Consider the following 21242-nt stretch of genomic DNA (forward strand, 5'->3'; position numbering starts at 1 on the left):
GGTATAAACTGTTTCTGACTTTGTTTGGAGGGCTTTAGGTCCTGCTGATCTGTACATCTGCTGTCTGGAATTTTGGAAGATGGAAATGAGAAAATAAAAATACATTTTCAATGTACTCTGTAGAAGTTGTTGTTTACTTTTGCAATCTGATGGATGCCTGTTCTGGTGTGTGCATGTGATAGTAACATAGTAGATGACGGCAGAAAAAGACCTGCACGCTCCACCCAGTCTGCCCAACAAGATAAACTCACATGTGCCTTTTTTGTGTATACCTTACCTTGATTTGTACCTGTCTTTTTCAGAGCACAGACCGTATAAGTCTGCCCAGCACTATCCCCACCTCCCAACCACCCGCCCTGCCTCCCACCACCGGCTCTGGCACAAAGTATAAGTCTGCCCAGCACTATCCCCGCCCCCCAACCACCCTCCCCGCCTCCCACCACCGGCTCTGGCATAGACCGTATAAGTCTGCCCAGCACTATCCCCACCTCCCAACCACCAGCCTCGCCTCCCACCACCGGCTCTGGCATAGACCATATAAGTCTGCCCAGCACTATCCCCACCTCCCAACCACCAGCCTCGCCTCCCACCACCGGCTCTGGCATAGACCATATAAGTCTGCCCAGCACTATCCCCTCCTCCCAACCACCAGTCCCGCCTCCCACCACCGGATCTGGCACAGACCGTATCTTTGAATAACTGCCTACTTATGGCTATGATTTCTGAACACACGGCATCATTAAAGTACAGACTTTTAAATGACCAGTTGGGTATACAGTATATGCTAATCTCAACTATGTTAAATGTTTCAGACATATCCATCTCCTTACTCACATGATATAACTGAATTCTATTATTCTGTCTCACTGTATTTTCAAATGTAAGCCACATTGAACCCAAGTTTGCTTGGGATAATGTGGGATATAAATGTAAAAAAAAAAATCCTTTATCTTCCACCTTTTAAGACACTGCCTATCCATGGCACAAGGAAAGCAAGTTTGGTCCAGCGAAGACTAAATCAAAATAATCTGTTCCTTAGCTGGGCTCTAGTATTACCATAGTGAAAATGCGACCATACCCTTTGGTTATGTTCCACAAATAAGTCAAATGATTAATTGGATTTCTTGAAAGAGTTATATAAACTTTGGCTGCATGACTAGGGACAAAAACATACATTTATTTATTCAGTATCACAATTCCTCATGTACAGACACAAAACAACCTTTTAGGGTGGATTAGTGTTTACAATGAGCTCCTTTTATTACCAAGAAGAGATAAGAGTTTTAGCACAGTATAAGTCAGCACAAGAACAAAATATAGAAACAAGTGGACTGCATTAGGGTTTTATAGCCCATTTAGTTATGTTTAATCAAAAGAGATCTGCATGAAACAAAATATTTATGTTTGTTTTGACTTATAAAACCACTTGTCCCTGCAACATGTTCAAAACAGAATAAAACAACAGTTAAGATGAACCCATCAGGAAACAGGATATCCTCACCAAAATTTGTATTGTATAGAACAGTGTAGAAAAATGAGCACAAAATACAGAGTTTATAACTGCTGTTTCTACAAGTTGCAATAATTTTTTAAGCTGTTATAGTGATACTCAATTTTTATTTCATGATATTTATATCCAGATATGGGAAGCTTTCAAATAAATTAAAAATCTGTCAAATTAAGCAAAAAAAAAATTCTTTTTTGTCCTCTACCTTTTAAGGCACTGCCTATCCAACAGGAACAGCGTTTTCCTTTTTACCGATGGACCACGTATAGGCAGTCCCTTATTTCTAATAATCTTTTTTGCTTTTGTTTTGAGTGAACCAGTGCAATGGCAATCTCTGCCTACTGCCAGCAAGCTCCGCCTACTGGCTTCAGCTCCATAGTGCTCACCCCGCCTCCTGTTTTATCTAACCTGCTTGACAGAACATACAGACAGTCATCTGGGAGGTCAAAGTCCTCAGCACCTTCCGCAACACATGCAAAGAGACACCTGGGCGATCAGAGCTCCCAACACCTCCTGCAACACATGCAAAGAGACACCTGGGTGGTCAGAGCTCCCAGCAACTCCTGCAGCACATGCAAAGAGACACCTGGGCGATCAGAGCTCCCAGCACTTCCTGCAACACATGCAAAGAGACACCTGGGCAATCAGAGCTCCCAGCACTTCCTGCAAGACATGCAAAGAGACACCTGGGCGATCAGAGCCCAGCACCTCCTGCAGCACATTCAAAGAGAGATCCAAGAGACCAGAACTCCAGCACCTTCTGCAACACATACCCGATAGAATCAGCACTGCAGGCTTGCAATCTTTTCATCTGTGTTTGGTGTCTCGGCAGCTCTGCCTGTGTGCTCTGTGTGTTTTTCTGGATATTGTACTCTTGGTAAAGTTATTCTCTTTTTTCAGGCCAGCTCTAGGTTGTGCATGTTGTCCTGATCTCCTGCATTTCTGCCAGCAGGTCGTCCATCCTGAAGGTTTGTGGTGAGCGGCCCTGGAGATGGACGTTCTGATCCTGCAAGAACTCTGCCACCAGCTGAGGACAGACAGACAGACAGACTTGGCAGCATCTTTCTGAGTAGTGCTGAGACTCCCCTGGGACTGGGGATTAATGAGTGGAATGGGGTATGATCACAACTGGATTACTCTTTCCTTCCTGACCTAGACTTGCATCAAGTGGTGCCTCTTTGTTTTAAATATGTGGTCAAGGGGCAGGCTGAAAAGCAAGTGATCAGTCTTCTCTCCTGCTCAAGCTATATGTAAGGACAGAAGAGCTTGTTCAGAACCCTTATTTTATCATCCTCACCGTAATATTCCCTTATCTCTTGTTTGTCCTGTTTGTCTGTCCTAATTAGATTGTAAAATCTGTCGAGCAGGGACCGTCTCTTCATGTTCAAGTGTACAGCACTGCGTATGTCTAGTAGCGCTATAGAAATGATAAGTAGTAGTAGTAGTAGAAAGTCATGCCAGATGCACAGGCTGAGGGAAAGGGCAGCCCTTCTCATCCCCCACTGCTCTTGGGGCTCAGGGCTACTCCCAGGGAACCATGTCGCACCACTCAATACATAAGAACAGCCATACTGGGTCAGACCAGCATTTAGGCAGTATCTTCTTCCAACAGTGGCCAATCCAGGTCACAAGCACCTGAGACCTAGATTCCATGCTACTAATCCTGAGGCAAGCAGTGGCTTCCCCTATGTCCATAAAGTTTTTTTTTTATTATTATTATTATCTCAACTTGTCCAAGTGGCCAGAAGTTATGCGTACAGGTATTAGAATTACTAACGATCGTGCACCCAACCTCCTACATTTACACCACCATTGAGTTAGTGTAAGTGCTGGCACATAAAGTTAGGTGTGTAAACACAGACTTACACTAGTATTTTATAACAGCAGTTGCCACTTGTGCTTATCTCGCATCATCCTGGCATCTAACTTTAGGCGATGTATAGATGATTATCCCCCACCCCAACCCCCGCATAACTCTGCATTTTTCATTATAAAACTCATCACAAGCAGTCGATCATTCCCAAAAACTCTCATCATTCCCCTTTCTGTCTGGAGAGGAAGAACGACAGACTCGAGTATTTTTCTTAAAACCCAGGTCCTTCCAAGTTCATTTTAATGAGTGGTAGAGGAGACAGATAACACACGAGAACAAAACGGTTACACGCTACAGTGAGACATTGAAAAAATAGATAATATCATATAATATATTTATAATATAACATTCATCTTTATTGTACCCCCAAAGCCCATCCTCCCACCGCTCACCCCAGCTTCAGCCCCATCTTTGCTGAACCGTCTGTTCCCAGAGATGCAGCTGATGGAACATGGGGGAAGGTGAGTCGGAAACGAGCTGCACGGGGACACTGGTGTCTTTGATATTGTTAAGTGTTGAGCGGACAGTCTCTGTTTGTGGTTTTATTACTTGCTTTACGTGTTTTTATCAGTTGTGTTCTAGCTGTGTTCCTTATTTTGTTATGCTTTGAGTTTTTATGTTACGTGCTGTGATCTGATGAGCAGAAGGATTGTTGGCTTGGCAGAATAGAAATAAATATGATAAAATGATCAGAGGTGACAGATTCGCCCACCATCAGCAGATTCTTTCAGGAAAAGAATTTTACAGAGGGGGGAGTTGGCATCCTTCCCTCTGCCTCTTTCCTTCTCTGTCTCTACCAGTGAATATCTGAGGGATTAATGTCATTTATTGAACACGAGAGGCAGGGGACTCTCCGCTTCGTGTTCATAAGTGCAGTGGCTGATGAAGGAATGTGTTTTGAATTTGTTGAGTGCTTTATGATTGGGGTGTGAGACTCCTTGTTTCCCCTCCCCAAAACTGATCCTGATCAATCTTCAAGGAAAATGGACTAGAAGCCACATTGACACTGGAGGCTCAGAGTTTGGCCTTTAGTTGCATCGCAGATTGCTGGCCCCGTCTTTCTCGCCCAACATCCTCTGGTCTTCTGAGTCGCTGCTGTGTCCCTTCTCGGCCTCTCTTTCCTCGGGGCCTTGCTCATATGACTGGGAAATTCACAAAAGGGAGCACAGGACATGGAAAAGGAGTCAGGAAAATCTCTGCCCATCATATTTCTCATTCCCTTTTCTTGCTGTCATTCACTTCCTTCCTTCCTATTACATCCCCATTCTCTATTCATATTCCCATTTCTTTTTTTCCCCATTTCTCTTTTCCTCTTCACCATCTTTCTATCCCCATCTCTTCTAGTCTCGCTCTCTCTCTCTCTTTCTTCCTCTCCCTGTCTTTCTGCCTTCTCATTTATCCCTCCTCCTCCTCATCTTTATTCATCTCTCTTATCTTTTTCTGAGTCGTTTCCTTCCTTTATTTTCCCTCTCTTCTGTTTTCTTCTGATCCTCCTTCAGTCTCTCCCTGTCTTCTCTTCTCTCTGTCTATGTGTCCTCTGTCCACCACCCACCCTCTCCATCTCTGCTTTACCTGCCTTCACCTCTCACCTCCATAGGGTTGACTATAATGGTCAATGCAGAATCATCCCAGAACATCTCATTGTCTTTTCCGCCTGCACCGCTGTCCTCCTGGCTGACTCGCCGGTGGATGGAATGGATGCGGAAGATGCCAAGGACAACCATCAGGGCCAGGAACCCCACACACACGATGATAATGATGGTGGCAGCATTAGGGACCACTATGAAGTTGGGAAAGAGAGAAACTGTACTAAGCAACACTCAGCCTCTATTGCTTTTGCCCTTGTGTTTCTCAGTCCCCCTCCAAAGCAGAACAATCCTTTGATCAGAACAGACAAGTTTCCGCATGCCCCCCCCCCTCACAGATATTCCCTTCTCCCCCCTACCCCCCTCCATCCAGCAGTCTCTGTTTATATGAAACATCTTCTCTGACCTCAGTCATTGTGCACCATTCATGAACAAAAATTCTCCAGTTCAGACAACGGAGCAATGTATCCTGGTGTCTACCCGACCTCCCCAAGGCCAAAAGAAAACCAGAACAATAGAATATCTCTAACATGCAGTAGGTGAATGAGTTACTGACCAGTAAATATTCTACAACATAGTACTGAAAGGCCTTTAAAAAGCCTAGAAGTCTCCAGAGGATCCACAGTATTAGACCTTTCTAGAGCAAAATCATCATTCAGTGTTTCAGTCTTCCAGAACTTTCTAACAGATGCAGCCCCTCCCCTTTAGAATATCTTAGAACAGCCTCCTAATAAATGGTTGGTGAAGACTGTTAACAAAACAAAGGAGTTCTTTTATTACCAACCATTAGGACCCGTTTTAAACGTATTGGCCCCTGCCGCAGTCGGCATGTTCTGATCGTTAGTAAAAGAACTTTCAAAACCAGCTTTTCATCGCTGTCTCCCACGATACGGGCCGACACTTACTGGAGTAGTGATGGTTACTTCCCAAGTTATGTTTGGTCATCTCAGGAGCGATTTGATGAGCGCCGTGCAGGTATTGCTGTGCAGTGAGGGCATGGTTGGGGTGGGCTGGCCGGTTCATGCTGTGCAGGACATTCACCTGGGAAAAAGCAAGACGGGAGTCAGACATGAAGGTGCCGAGAAGAGAAAAGCGAGATTCGGTTACAATGATCATTCACTTATGTGTTTCTGTTCATCTCGTACGTGCACACAACACACGCAAGATCCCATATGTGCACACGCATTCCCCACATTCACACACACACACACACACACACTGTCGTATACATCAGTGCTAATGTAGTAATTGGTCATCTATGGCAGATCAAGGTGAATTACAATTAATTCATTTACATTACGCATAAAATAGTATACATACAATGCTATAACAAAATGAAGGAAAGCTGCAGTAATAAAATACTAAAAGCTCACCCCTCCCCCACCGGGAGTGTATTCTAGAACTGGGACCTAACGGGGAAAAGGATTTCTTTCATGCACCCTCCAGTTTCACCTCCCCCCAAGGATACGTATTAGCTGAAGTGTGCAGGCTGCATTATACGCTTTCAAGCAGTTCACTAAATACACCGGACCCAAGTTATGCGAAGCCCTTAAAAATCAGTGACACTGTTTAACTTTATTCTAAAGTTCAACATTAACTAGTGCAACTCAGAAAGAATGAGGGAAATAGGATCCCTTCAGTGCCCTGCTCCCTCTTCACGTACACATACGTACTGTACAGGCAACCACGCATCTGCTGCCCGTTCACCCACCGTTCATACACCCAGCTCCTACCTCCACAGTTAACTCGTTACTGGAATATCGTCCATTCATTTCTGTGCAGGAGAGACGAAATTTCCTCTCGTACAGGGCCACGCCCCGTCTGATACGATAGCGCACCTGTCTCAGGACTTCTTCATAGACAGCGATGCTCTCCACACCTGCAGGGGAAAGGGGGTGGGGCTTGGGTTATACAGTCTTATCGTGCAACTCAGGTGCTCTCCGCCCCTGCAGTATCAATCAAAAACAGGAGGAAGGGGGTGGAGAAAAGTTGAGAAAATATACCTGGTATGAGGGAGAGAAGAGAGAGAGAGGATGAGGCAAATTACCTGCAATGGTGAGATAAGCTGAGGCATTGATCAGTTCTAATCCTCGCTGCTGCAGTAAGGAGAGGTCTACGAGGAGAACCTCCTTCTCTGGGTCCAGGTCATCTCCTACCAGCGAAATTTCACAGCCATCCAGGTTATGGACAATCTCGTCAGACATCCGAGTGTCCATCACTGTGCAAAGGTTATATGAAAGCAAGAGTTAAGGGAAATCTGTATTCCCTCCCCCCCCCCCCCCACACACCCACATGCTCTCCCAGGAATCTGTGCCCTCCTCCCTACGCTCTCCCCTGTGACATTCCCAGGAATCTGTCCCTTCTCCCCCTCACATTCTCCTAGGATTCTTTACCCAGTTACATGGAAATTAGTTGGGCTCCAGCCAATATTCAGACCTGTGCCCAGTTAATCTGACAGATCTCGTTTGGACGGACCTTTTTGCTGTCCAAACTTTCTGCACTTCCTTAGCCAGTTAATGGACTGAATGTCGCTGTAAGTGACAGCTTCACTCACTGAGAGCCCAGCACTCACCAGATAATACCTCAGCAGTACTGCCCAGTTAAATGCTGCTGAATTTTAGCAGCTGGCCCGCTCAGCGTGGTGTAAGGGGGCGGGAGATTCAACCACACTGAATATCAACCTCTAGGTTTTTTTGTTTCTCTGTTATTACATTTCTCTGTACTTGCTGAAGTCAGCTCCATTTCTTGAACCTTATGCTTTCTACAGTGAAAGATACAGCCTGTCTCCCCTTCTCACGTAGGGCAACTGAACTCAGCTTGACTCAGACTTGACTTTCCCTCTGTCTGGACCTACTGATGCACATCCCTCTTTCTCATCATATCATTTCCTGGACATGACAACAAGACAGTGCACAGCTACCAGAACTGAGGCCTATTCACATCACTTTCTGAATTTACGACATCTCATTTCTGTGCCAGCAAGCAATGTTCCTTCATATTCCTAACACCCTTGAATTCTTTCCCTAGAACTTTTACTTCCTGTCTCTAGAACCACCAACTCTTGTACTTGGAAACATGAGTGTCTACTGCTAAAAAGAACCTATTTCCTGTCTCTACAGCCAGTGCTTCCTGTCTCTACAGCCAGTGTTTCCTGCCTCTAAAACCCACTGCTTCCTGTCTCTACAGCCAGTGTTTCCTGCCTCTAAAACCCACTGCTTCCTGTCTCTACAGCCAGTGTTTCCTGTCTCTAGAACCCACTGCTTCCTGTCTCTACAGCCAGTGCTTCCTGCCTCTAAAACCCACTGCTTCCTGTCTCTACAGCCAGTGCTTCCTGTCTCTAGAACCCACTGCTTTCCCTGTCTCTAGAACCCACTGCTTCCTGTCTCTACAGCCAGTGTTTCCTGTCTCTAGAACCCACTGCTTTCCCTGTCTCTAGAACCCACTGCTTCCTGTCTCTACAGCCAGTGTTTCCTGTTTCTAGAACCCACTGCTTTCCCTGTCTCTAGAACCCACTGCTTCCTGTCTCTACAGCCAGTGTTTCCTGTCTCTAGAGCCACTGCTTCCTGTCTCTACAGTCACTGTTTCCAAGATGCCTACCTGTGCCTTGCCAGCTTTCGTCCTTTTTGGTCTCCACCTGGTGGGAAATGGAGCACATGATTTGCAGTTCTGGGAAGATGGGCACTCCTTCAGGTCTCTCAAACTCTGAGGCAGGACGGGCAAAATGGGATTTACTACTCAGTGTTATCTGCGGAGCATCAGGCTGCAACACCACCACGTAACCCTCCACATCTGGGATAGAGACACAGGATTCCTCACTGAAACATCTGGAAGGGAGAAGAGCAAGTAAAGAGAATATTCAGAGAACAATTAACTATAGATAGGTAGAATATTCCATCTGGTGGTACCAATGGAGCGCCTTCTAGCAGCCAGCAGGCTGATTTAGAATAGAAACACTGAGCTTCAGATTCCTGTACCGATTCTCCAGTCTCATTCTTGTGATCCCCAAACAGATCAATGTCTCAGGATGTCCTCAATGAATATACATCAGATATGATTGAATATGTTTGGGCTAAGAATCCAGCTAATGATATTTCAGTTACCCTGAAAACCAGACCAATCAATGGAGCATGAGAGCCGTTATAATAAATTGCCTGATGTGGAGCAAAGTCAGTGGCAAAGAGGCAGCAGGAAGAAATAAGAGAAAAACATGTGGGAAAGCACAAATCAGAAAGCTTAAGGGGAGAATGTGACATTACTGTGATGGCTGAGTTGTAAGCACGCATGCAGAGAAACAGGGGCTCAGCAGTGTCCCCTCTAAGCTGCATAGGAGTCCTCCACCTACATCAGTACTGGTAGTGATGGTGAGAGGCAGGCAAGTACCCTGGGAGTCTCACAGAGCTAACCTGCCCTTAGAACTGAAACATGATATGACAAATGCAGGAGAAGGACTCCTGCACACCTTATAGGGAGCTTTGGGGGGAGAGGAGGATGTTTGGTGCTTGCTTGGTTAGTGGGACATGAAACTATGTAATATTGCTTATCATCTAGCCAGGAGAGGTTGAATGCACGATCACAGCCTTTCACTATGTAAGACTTGAGATGACTTTGGTTTTTAGGACAATATTCTGCTCCTTGTTTTTGTCACTGGGTGACTCACTTGACAATGGTGGAGAGTTTGAGGGGCCGAACCCCAGATGTGGCAAAGCGTAGGGAGTTCATGTAGGCAACATGCTGGATAGCGTGGTTGAAAGTTTCCACATCATCTCCCTCCAAGGTCAGGAGAGACTGAGAGGGATTGACATGGACCTGCGGGAAAAGGGAAAGAAAAGCAGTTAGAAAAGAAATGAAAAAAAAAAACAAATAAAGTGAAACAGAGAGAGAGGAAAGAAAGAAAATTTGGACCAATACTCAAAAGCATTTATGCAATCAGCAATCAACTGATACATACATTTGGCTGTTCTATACATCTGTCAAGGAAAAGGGGCAGAGTGAGGATACTCTTAAAAGGAAGAATCAGCCACTGATCATAGAAATTATACATGTATGTGTCAACACCCAGATAGCAGGTGTAGATTCTGAATGTATGATAAACATATAAAGTTACAGACAGACTTGCAAAACAGTGTTTAAAAGTAAGAGTGGTGCTGAAAATACACAGTTATACATTTGAAATTTCTATGATCATCAGCCATCTGAGTATCTACCTCATTATCTCACTTGCTGCAAACTGCCTGTGATGCTCGATGTCCTACATCTTGTCATCCCCCCCCCCCCCTCTTCGTGGGTCCATAAAACACAGTCAGTCTGATTAAGCTGCCCCTGGTGCTGAATAGACTGTCTTTCTCATGTGTGTCTATAACAAACATCCTCATTCTATAAACGGGTAACCAACAGTGCTGCAAAATATTACAATATTAGCAGCTTACATACGTGTTGACACCTATAATTTGCAGTTATGTGCCTAAGTGCATCCAGCAGCACCATGCACAGTTCAATGAGGCACTGACTGTATTGTATACACTCCTGGAGAGAGAGAGAGGGGAGAGAGAGAGAGAAAAAGAGAGGGGGGAGAGAGAGAGAAGGGAGAGAGAGAGAGAGAGGGGGGGGAGAGAGAGGGGAGAGAGAGAGAGAAAGAGAGGGGAGAGAGAGAGAGGGGAGAGAGAGAGAGAGAGGGGAGAGAGAGAGAGAGAGGGGGGAGAGAGAGAGAGAGGGGAGAGAGAGAGAGAAAGAGAGGGGGGGGAGAGAGAGAGGGAGAGAGAGGGGAGGAGAGAGAGAGGAGGGAGAGAGGAGAGAGAGAGGGGGAGAGAGAGAGAGAGAGAGAGAGGAGAGGGGAGAGAGAGAGAGAGAGAGAGGGGAGAGAGAGAGAGAGAGAGGGGAGAGAGAGGGGGGAGAGAGAGAGGAGGGGGGGGGGGGGGAGAGAGAGGAGAGGGGAGAGAGAGAGAGGAGAGAGAGAGAGGAGAGAGAGAGAGAGAACTAGTGGATGAGTGGTTAGAGCACCTGTCTTCAAATCCAGAGGCGGCCAGTTCAAATCCCACTGCTGCTCCTTGTGATCTTGGGCAAGTCACTTAACCCTCCAATGCCTCAGGTACAAACTTAGATTGTGAACCCTTTTGGGACAGGGAACTACCTAGTGTACCTGAATGTAACTCACCTTGAGCTACTAATGAAAAAGGTGTGAGCAAACTCCAAATAAATAAATAATTAAGCACCATGGACAGCTCAATCAGGCATGGACTGTATTAAATACACTCCCATGCGTGTGGTGGGGGTGGGAGGAACAGGACATCCAGTACCATGGACAACTCTATGCAGTTTTAAATTGGCAGTAATTTGCATTCTCATTTTTTACAGCATACTGAAGTATTTTGGGATCACTAATCTTGATGTAGAGCCAGGTGCTGAGCCAGCTCTACCACTAGGCTATCTGCATTGGCCCCACAGTCAGGGACTGACTGAACTGTCTATGGTACTGCTGAGGGTCTAGTTCCCCCCCCCCCCCCCCACCACCACCATGGTGGGCCTGTGATACAGAGACTAAGGTTTGCTTATGTCCTGTCTCCCCCCTCCCCACACCTTTTTACTGGGTCTGTGATATACAAAGACTGAATAAGCTGATCTTTGTAGTGCTGAATATCCTGCACTGTCTCCTCCACCCCCCACCCCTCCCATTAGTAGGTCTGTGATGCACTGAGCCTAGCTGAGCTGTCCATGGTACTGCTGAATGTCGAATTTCTCCTATGATGTGAGCTTCACAGAAGTGCTGTCTACCACTGACCAGGGCTTGATTGAGCTGTGCATGCTCTTGGTTAGACTTTTTGTTATGCTATACCACTCCTATGGGCTGTGTTGTATTGAGTCGTTGAGACAAGGATTTTACCTTCATTCCTTTTCCAAGGCTGTCAAAGTCACTATAGTCCAAACCTTCACGACAGGCATAAAGACACTCTATCACTTCGCGGCTCTCCAGTTTTCCTGGACGGACTGTGAAGCCGGCCAGGTAGCCATGAAAATATCGATATATCTGCACTGAGTCTCCTAAAGGGAAATATTGAAGAGCATCAAAGGAGAAAGAGACAGATAGAAGGCAGCAAAGAGATAGAGAAGCTGACAAACAACCCACATAGAAAGCAATACCTTGGGATGCAACTGTGGAGTTTTCAGTCGTTTTTTCTTTCTTTTCATCTGCAAGAAAGAAAAATGTACAATAAAGAACACGATTTTAGAGACAGCGTGATCTGACATATGACACAGCCCTTGTGCTTATCTCCCCCATAGAAACAAGGAAAATGTCAGCAGATAAAGATCATATGGACTATCCAGCCTGCCCATCCACACCATCTGCTAAACTCTACAATTCCTTCCTTTTCCTTGAAGATCATCTGTGCATAGAAACGTTGAAAATGATGGTAGATAAAGACCATGTGGCCTATCCAGTCTGCCCACCCATACCATCTACTAACCCTTCCTCTGCCCTAGAGATCCTATATACTTGTCCCAAGAATTCAGATATAGTCTTCATCTCCACCACCTCCACCAGAAAGCCATTCCACCAATTCACCACTCTTCCCATAAAGAAGTATTCTGAGTCTATCCCCTCTCACCTTCATCCTATGCCCCTCATTCCAGAGCTTCCTTTCAACTGAACGAGACCCACCTCCTGTACCATGGAGGTATTTAAACTGCTCCATCATATTTTCATCTCCTGCCTTTCTTCTAAAGAATACATACTAAGATCTTTAAGTCTGTCCCCATAAGCTGGAAAATGGTCTGTGGTTTCATCAGAACAAGTACAAGGAAAAACTTACAAGATCTCAATATATATATTCTGGAAGAAAGGTGGAAGACAGGAATCGATTTCTCTCTATCTCTCGTTCTCTATCTCTGTGTCTCTCTCCTTTCTCTTTCTCTCTCTCTCTCTCCTCAATCTTTGTAACTCAATCTCTTCCCATAGATCTATTATTAGAAGATTTTAATATCTGAGGAGTCAGATTTTACATTTGTATTGGGCCCTCAGATCGTATTTTTCAGCACCATAAACTGATTCTGCACTAAATCTTCATGAATTAAGCTACATTTGTTTTCTCTGGGTTTTTTTTTTAAATCTCCAACAATTCCTCAGTCTTCTTCGGAATAAAAAGTATCTTTGGATGGAACTGCTCACATCAAGCCATGTTGGGTAGATTACCTGTCCAGCATGCACCAATCATGAGGTGGATTTCATGCCTGGGAGGGTGAAGGAGCCCATTGTCATGAATAAGAGCAGGATCATAGGACACCCCATCAACAAAGAGTGTGACGGTGGGAAACTCCAGATTCAGTGCATAATGGTGCCACTCGTCATCACAGACCTGTGGTATGGATAAAAAGCAGGAGGGACCACAGAGAGAAATAAAGGAAAAACAAGAAGGTTATTTCAATGAAGAAGGAAGGAAAATGGAGAAAGAATGTAGACAACTCACATACTTAAGAGTTCTCCTTGATTATCAACTTGCCTTTGACCTACAGAGAGCCTCTGTTATGAAATCTAGTTGTTTGACACTAAGCTACATCCATACTATTTGAAACTACATAGGTGAGCCTGCTTGTTTAACCCTTGTTTTTGCTCTAGTTATACTGGACTTGACTACTGCAATATCGCAACTGCTGGTATTACTTCTGCTGTCGTCAAAAGGTCAATCAGTTCAAAACACCTCTGTTAGACTCCCTACCCATGTGTGATACTTTGATCATGTAACTCCATTGCTGTTCTGTCACTGTGGGTTTGCAGTATCTTCTCAAATCCAGCATAAAATTCTAACCCTGATTCATAAGGCTCTTTATAATGAATCCTACTACTACAAATCATTTCTACAGCGCTACCAGTCGTACGCAGCGCTTCACAATTGAACATGAAGAAAAGACAGTCCCTGCTCAAAAGAGCTTACAATCTAAATCAGGACAGACAGGACAAATAAGGGATAAGGGTAGGACAGACAGATAGGACACATGGGGATATTGAATCCTACTCTTATCTTGCTGCTTTGATCACCCCTTAAGCCCATCCAGGACCTTCACTGTGCTTTCAATCATTGACTTATTCCCTCTGTTTTTTTTTGTTTCCAATATGATTTCACTACACATTCTTCTGTACCGTTCTAGCTCTTTGGAACTCTCTCTCCCTCCTAACCTCTGCTCTTTTCCAGGCTTTCCAGGGCTTTCATAACCAATTGAGATCCCACAGTGATTGCAACCTCTCTCTGTCTATCCCTACTCCCCTTTCACCTTCCCTTTCCCATTCTCTGCTCAACTTCCTATTCAAAGATTGTAGTTCTTTTCCTTCTGTCATTATTTTTATATTATAAAATGGATTTGATTGTTTTAATGGAAATGCAGTGTATCAAGTGACACTAAACAAACACAACAGAAATTTATAAAGCCTTCTTTACCTGCTCAAGTTTCCAGAGGAATTTGACAGGATGTGCACTATCCACCAGTGACCAGTAGAGGAAGGAAATGCGACAGCCATGGACGGCCAGAGAATAATGAGAGTAACTGTCCTCTGAAGAATGAAAGAGACAGAAAAGAGGGGAAAGGGTTTGTGTGAGGAATCCCCAAACAGCCTAGTCTTGCGCTTTCTAAATATGATACTGTCACATGGCCCAGAGATCTCTAGCGCTGTACCTGGGTTACTCACATTAAAACACTCACTACCCTCTCCCCCCTTACACAAACACACAGAGAGACAAGGGGAAACAGTGTTCTCAACTTTAACACACCCACTTTCTCTCGGGGACTTTCAGGGTTCCCTGTGTCCCGACCAAGTGTGATGTTCCAAGGTATCTAACATGGAGCTCAAAACCCTCTCACGACCCCCACCCCAAAAATCATAGATTTTGGTTTTACTCTAACCTACTCATTCACTCCTTTCTCCCAATCCTTTGGCTCTGGTTTCTGGGGTCACTTTAGAAAATAAAGGCTGGAAGGAGTGCCAAGATTTATTTATTTTTGTTACATTTGTACCCTGTGCTTTCCCACTCATGGCAGGCTCAATGCGGCAAGCAATGGAGAGTTAAGTGACTTGCCCAGAGTCACAAGGAGCTGCCTGTGCCTTAAGTGGGAATCGAACTCATTTCCTCAGTTCCCCAGGACCAAAGTCCACCACCCTAACCACTAGGCCACTCCTCCACTGCCGCACTGATGAGAGTTTATCACTTTATGCCTCATGGTCTGTGTTTTCAAACTCCAGCTTCCTTGTTTATCTAGTTCTGAAGATTTTAATTCCTTGATTTCTTGGATCAGGGTTTAGACTGGAGGCTGTCTCTCCTCTCTAAGGAACTGCAGGGGGAATGCAACCCCCAGGTCTCAGCTGCCCCAGACTGTTAAGCAATCTGATAAGCATATGAGGGTTTTAGACATCTGACAGTAATTCAGAAGTTCTTCCCAGTTTCAATGCACAGAATCTTGCCATGTCATGCTTAGATACCCGTCAACTTATCTTTGCGGAGTAGCCTCTAAATCTCTGCCTTTCCCAGCTCCCCTTTCCTGCCAGTCCCCAGGACCCCTTACCATTCTTTATGGTGTTACATATCACAGTCTCCTCCTCTTTTTTCAGCTTGCCAGACCCCAAGGCGTGCTTCATCCAAAAGGAGAGGGTGAAGTGGTCACTCAACCCATCTTGCACAACTCCTAGGGGCACAGACGTGGCCTGAGATCCATTGAACCAGTAGATCAGACTGCTGTCCTGGCTATAGTGAATGGACAGTCCTGCCGTCCAGTTGGAATTAGGAGCTGGGGCTGGAAGTAGGTCTATCTCCCCAGTGGAGGCACCTGTGTTCCCAAAGGAGGAAAAGAGGCAGTAAATTCAGAGAAGCAGGAAGAGCTGGAGAGAGACAAAAGGAGGGGAAACAGAGACAGATACCCAACCACTAAGACAGGGGACAGAGCCAGACATACACAGCGAAGACAGAGAATGGCCCACAGACAGACATGAAGAAAGAAAAGAGTGAGGGGAAAATGTTTATAAACAAACAAAGAGTGCTGAAAGGAGAAAAAAAATTGCAGAGAGACAGAGAAACCAAGAGAGTGAGAAATTTGATCCGGTCATTATGGAGTTACATTTCCAAAGCATGGGGAAGGACAAAGACAACATCAGGGATTACAAGGATACAATGACTAAATCCTCTAAGTGGATTTTTGGCTGGTTTAAACATTCTCAACACAAGTAGGCTTAACTGAAGAAAAAGGTAGCATTCCCAGGGGCCAAAACCTGGTCAGGGCAGAAATCTCCCCATTATACATGACAGATTTATGCTGATTGGAGACAATGTCAAGGATACGCGTGCAACCATTCAAAATTCAAACAGAAGTGTTCTGGGCTTACTGCAAATTCACTATTAGAATGGACTTCCTGGAAGTGTCTCTCTGAAGCTTATTTTATCAAGAAAAAGCAGGTCTACTTTCCTGTATAAGGTACCAGCTCTAGGCATAGGAGCCAACTTTTCAGAATTATTGGGGGTGCTAAGCCCAATGGAAATAACCCATCCCTGGACACATACAAGGAATTTTCTCAATATTGGGGGTGCTCAAGCACCCACAGCACCCACAGCACCCACAGAGTCGGCTCCAATGGCTCTAGGGCTGCTGCAAATCCCTGTACCTAGATGTTAGCAAGAACATGCCAATTCATAGTCTTGTGTAAGCTACCTATGTACCTGTACTGTCCATGTGGACCTTTACACTGGTCGTTATTTAAAAGAGATCATTCACATATGGAACTAATATTTCTGCACATAGTTACCATCAAAAACTAGATTACTCCCTGGATATGGAATCAGTTTCATGTTATGGCTGGTGTCCTGGATCTTATTCATTCTGTGACTGGTGTGGTGGATCTTTAGGATTCATTCTATAACTGTCATGGTGGATCTGTGGTTTTTGCACTCACCACAGATTCTACGCAGTGATTTCTCAGAGTAATTGTCCCGGTCACAGCCTTTGGCTACGTGGTTGGTTTGCAGCTCTACTGTGGCCTGGATGTTCCACAGTGGCTCCTCGCAGGTCTCCAGATGAATGTGGGGGAAGAGAGCCATGCTCCCTGCACCTGGTAGATACTCAATCCGCTTGTTCCAGTCTGCAAGAGACAGAAGACAAAAGTACTGACTGGCAATCTCTTTTCCTCACAGATAGGCATCTCCATATCACTTCACAGCCAGCTCCCAGAGAGACCAACAGACAGATGGATGGGTGGGAATGATGGTCACTTACCCAGCCAGGATGGCTTGCAGGTTGGTTTCACCTGAATTTCCACCTCAGCATCATCAGACGCTCGTTTCTTCCCACAGTCATAAGCTGTCACTGTGAACCTGTACTGCTGGTCCCCCTTATAATCCAGTTTCTCTGTGTTTTTTATGTTCCCTGAGGGGAGGTAGAGATAGAGGGGGCATTACTTCCAGAGAAGAGAAGAAGTCACAAGAAATGACGGTGGAGAGGAGCAGGGATATAGGGACCCATGACATGAGAGCAAGTTCATGGGGATGGTGGGAAGGTGAGCAGGAGTTGATGAGATAGAGGTCAAGTTTGTAGGTCATGTTGGTTGCTCACCATCATTGTCTATGACGAAGGGAACGTTGGGGGTAAGGATTTCATAGTAGCAGATCTGGCTGTACTGAGGTGAACAGTCTCCATCGGTGGCCTCCACCTTGAGTACCAGGTCATACATCTTGCCCTCTGTCACTGCAACACGGTACACCTTCTCCACAAAGACTGGCGCAAACTCATTCACATCATTTACTCGTACATGGACTGTGGCCCTGTGATATTAATAGTGTAAGTGTAAAACATACAAACTCCTCCCACTCCTAATCATAGTAAGCAAAGGATAGTCACGGTGTGATAATTCTCCATCCATAGTCATTGACCATGACTTGGAATGACCGATCATGGGATGAAAAAGACTATGTTTAGAAATGACTACACATGCTATGATAATACCGTGACTCTGATGAATGGATGAGTGTAGTATGACAGTTCTAGGACTGAAGCAGGCAACGCATGGGATGGGCCTCTTACTTGTGTGATTTCTTGGTATTGGCCCCATCAGGCCCCTCTCCACAGTCAAAGGCCTGGATGGTGAAGGTATGCTCCTTCTGCACCTCACAATTCACAGGCTCCTTGGCCCGGATCAGCCCCTCCCCTGTAGATTTATCCTGGATAACTGCCTCAAAGGGGGCCCCCTGCCCATGGACCCGGAACCCGCAAATCTCTCCTGGGCAGGGGAAAGAGAAGACAGAAACCCCACAGGAAGTAGGGGTACAGAATAAATCATGGACAAGAATCAGCACTCAGAATCCCATGGAAGAGAGAATTTCTTACTTACCTATCACAAATTCACCGTTGTCGCATCATTTCTCTCTCCAGCCAAATCTGGTCTCTTTCTCTCTTTCCATGCCCCATCTCGTTTCCTCCCTCTCTTTCACCAATCTCCCTCACCATTTCCTTCTCTCCATCTCCTGCCTCTCCTTTTCCCCATCCTTTGTCTCCCTTCCTCCCTCCCTCCGTTTCTCCCCATCCCGCTTCTTCTCACCCATGTGTCCCTCCATCCCTCCCTCTTTCCTCTCTTCTCTTTCTCTTCTATCACTCCCTCTCTATCCTTTCATCTCCCAAGTTTACCTGCGTAGCGAAGTGGTGCATCTTTGTCCAGGGCAAACAGTGGTGGATTTAGCAGCACCGTGTTGTCGTTCTCCATGACAATGCCCTGATACTCTGCCTCGATCCATGGTTTGTGCTTATTGGCTGCAGGGAAAACAAGGTGTCACTGTAGCTGCTGCTCATACTGAATACCAAACACCCTCACATCCCCCCAATCTGTGCCTCTAGACCCAGACCCCTCATCCAAACACATAAGATGCCAAATACGTGATAGTCATTTCACTACACAGATTGTAAAAAGAGGTGCTTCCTTATCTGATCCCCCCAGCCACGCACCCAGCAAAGGGATTCATTGGAGGCTTATGAAAATAAGTCTATGACCCAGGAAGAGCAGACTATAGAGAAGATTGGGGCTCAGAAGAGGGAGGGAAAAAATCAAGACAAGGAGAGAGAGAGAAAGACATAAGAAAGAAGAGAGAGCTGGGAAAAAGTGTGTTCAGAGGACAGTGTATGAGAGATGAAATGTGAGGAGAGAGAGAGGAAGGGTGTGGGAGAAGCAAGGTGTAGGATGTATGGAAGTGAAAGTGTGTGAGGATGGGGTGAGGGAGTGTGGGGAGAGAGGTGTGTGAGGAGAGAGTGTGGGTGGGGATACATGGGGGAAAGTGTATGAGGACGGGGAGGGTGGGGAGACAGATGTGTGAGGAGGGTGTGTGGGGAAAGGTGCTGAGTGACACATAGGTGGAGTGATGAGGTGTGTGTGGAGGGAGGTGTTGGGGAAGATAGGTGTACGATGAGGGTATGTGTTGGGGGAGATATTTAAGGTGGGGGAGGTAGCTTTAAGATGAGGGTGTGTGTGGAGGGAAGTATTAGGGGGAAATGTTTGAGGATAGGTTGAATGAGAATGTAGGCGGAGGTAGGTGTGCGAGAGGATTAGGGGATAGAGAAGGATGGAGTGGGAACTGTTTCCTTGGGTTTTGGGTGCAGAAGAGGTCACATCGTCCACCCCCTCCTTTCCTGTCTCCCAGAATACCACACACGGTATTCGTTCCCTCCCCCACCCCATGTGAATATCATAGATGGTGATGGTGAATAAGTGGCCCCTCCTCCCCTGCAGACACAACCCTTCATCCTCTCTCTTTTCAGCCCTGGCTTGCAGAGTGCATGTAAAACCATGAGCACACACACATATGTGTCAGTAGGACTGTTACACATTCTGTACAGATAAACACATTTATAATCCTCAGCTCCAGAGATTTCTCATGTGTTATACACAGAACCGACACCTCTCTGTACATAAATACAGATGTATATTGATCCAGAGCTGGTCCAAAACCAGACATCTGTCTGAACTGAAAATTAGACTACAAAGGAAAGTAAAATGTACAACTGTCTATCTCTCTATCACAATATAATATATATGTGTGTATACATGTATTGTGCAAGCATACAGAGGGATAAATATTGCAATCGCAGACACACAAAGGCTCAGGCAGAGCTACACAATGGCTCAGAGTCACAGGTATACGCACAGACCCAGACACACACAAAGGATTGATCTCCATCACTAACCTTTGTTACAGGCTCCACTGTGGAGCAGAGAGGCGAGGAAGAGAAGGCGGAGGGAGAGGAGGAGGTGATGGAGGAGGGGGTGTCGGGGGCTGCTGCAGGAGAGGCGCACAGTCCCCATCACAGACTCCATTTCCCTCTCAGTGCTGCATGGGAGCCAGGCTTGGGGGGCAGCAGGTGCTGGTGATAGGGTGGGAGGGGGAGCAGGCATGGGAGGAAGAGGAGGAGGAGGAGGATGCTCCAGAAATGGAAAGGACCAGAGCCCCAGCCCAGCCCCTGCACTGCAGGATGACGTGTGATGAGCCCCACATGCTGACGATGTTTCCCAGCCAATCCCCAGCTCAGGGCAGGCAGCAGGTGCTGCAGGGGGGCTGGGGTGGGTGAAAGACAGAACTGCAGCAGGGGATGGAGGTCCTGCAACACAACAGAGAGAGAGAGAGAGAAAACACAAGCCAGATCCTACACAAAAACTGCATGCCAGCAAAATACTGCTACTCAGTCACACATACAGACCCTCACCCAATACAGAGTAAGAGATGGAGAATTAGAAATAGAAACAGCAGACAAAATCTGAGCTGGGAATCTGAAAAAGCTACAGAACTAGAAGCAGAAATGCATTTCCTCCTGTACCGTGTAAAATGCAAAGACCCAAAGAGCAGAAAATCAAAGAACCCCCAAAAAGAATGAGCAGGAAAAATTGTGTCTTATCTTGAGGAAAGAGGAGAAACAGCAGCTCAAGCAGCAAAATCAGAATTTGAGCAGAGACCATCAGAACCAGAACCCATCACTGTCTCTGGGATTTCTGTTCTACATTTTGTAATTCTTTCTGTTTAGTCATTTGGGAACACTATTTAAAAGCTAGGAATATCCAGACATTTGAAAAGTTACCCTTGGATACTGGGAATAAGTGTTGTCTATATACTTCACACGTAGAATTAAAAGAGAGGCATCTGTTGGTGATATTGGAGCTAAATAAACATACACCCAGCCACCAATTCTCAGACACAGGTGCATTTTTCCAGCTTGTAACTCCACCTGCAGCACGGGGACATTTGGGTTCTCCCCTAAGTTTTAGCAAATGGTC

General features: G+C 45.7%; 1 protein-coding gene across 1 annotated transcript; it reads right to left on the minus strand.

The window, feature by feature from the left end:
* Positions 1-3611: 3611 nt before the first annotated feature.
* On the minus strand, positions 3612-20314 carry CLSTN3 (calsyntenin 3). The gene is made up of 18 exons (XM_030187084.1): positions 20162-20314; positions 18614-18736; positions 18014-18209; positions 17546-17754; positions 17210-17359; positions 16890-17075; positions 15512-15772; positions 14392-14504; positions 13152-13314; positions 12101-12148; positions 11844-12001; positions 9624-9772; positions 8564-8790; positions 7014-7184; positions 6700-6845; positions 5872-6007; positions 4970-5160; positions 3612-4522 (listed from the first exon to the last, which is right to left on the minus strand). The coding sequence occupies exons 1-18, from the start codon at positions 20289-20291 to the stop codon at positions 4409-4411; spliced, it is 2871 nt and encodes a 956-aa protein (XP_030042944.1). The 5' UTR covers positions 20292-20314; the 3' UTR covers positions 3612-4408.
* Between the last annotated feature and the right edge of the window lie 928 nt (positions 20315-21242).

Source organism: Microcaecilia unicolor, chromosome 14 (assembly GCF_901765095.1).
Source record: "Microcaecilia unicolor chromosome 14, aMicUni1.1, whole genome shotgun sequence".
Classification (NCBI taxonomy): Eukaryota; Metazoa; Chordata; class Amphibia; order Gymnophiona; family Siphonopidae; genus Microcaecilia; species Microcaecilia unicolor.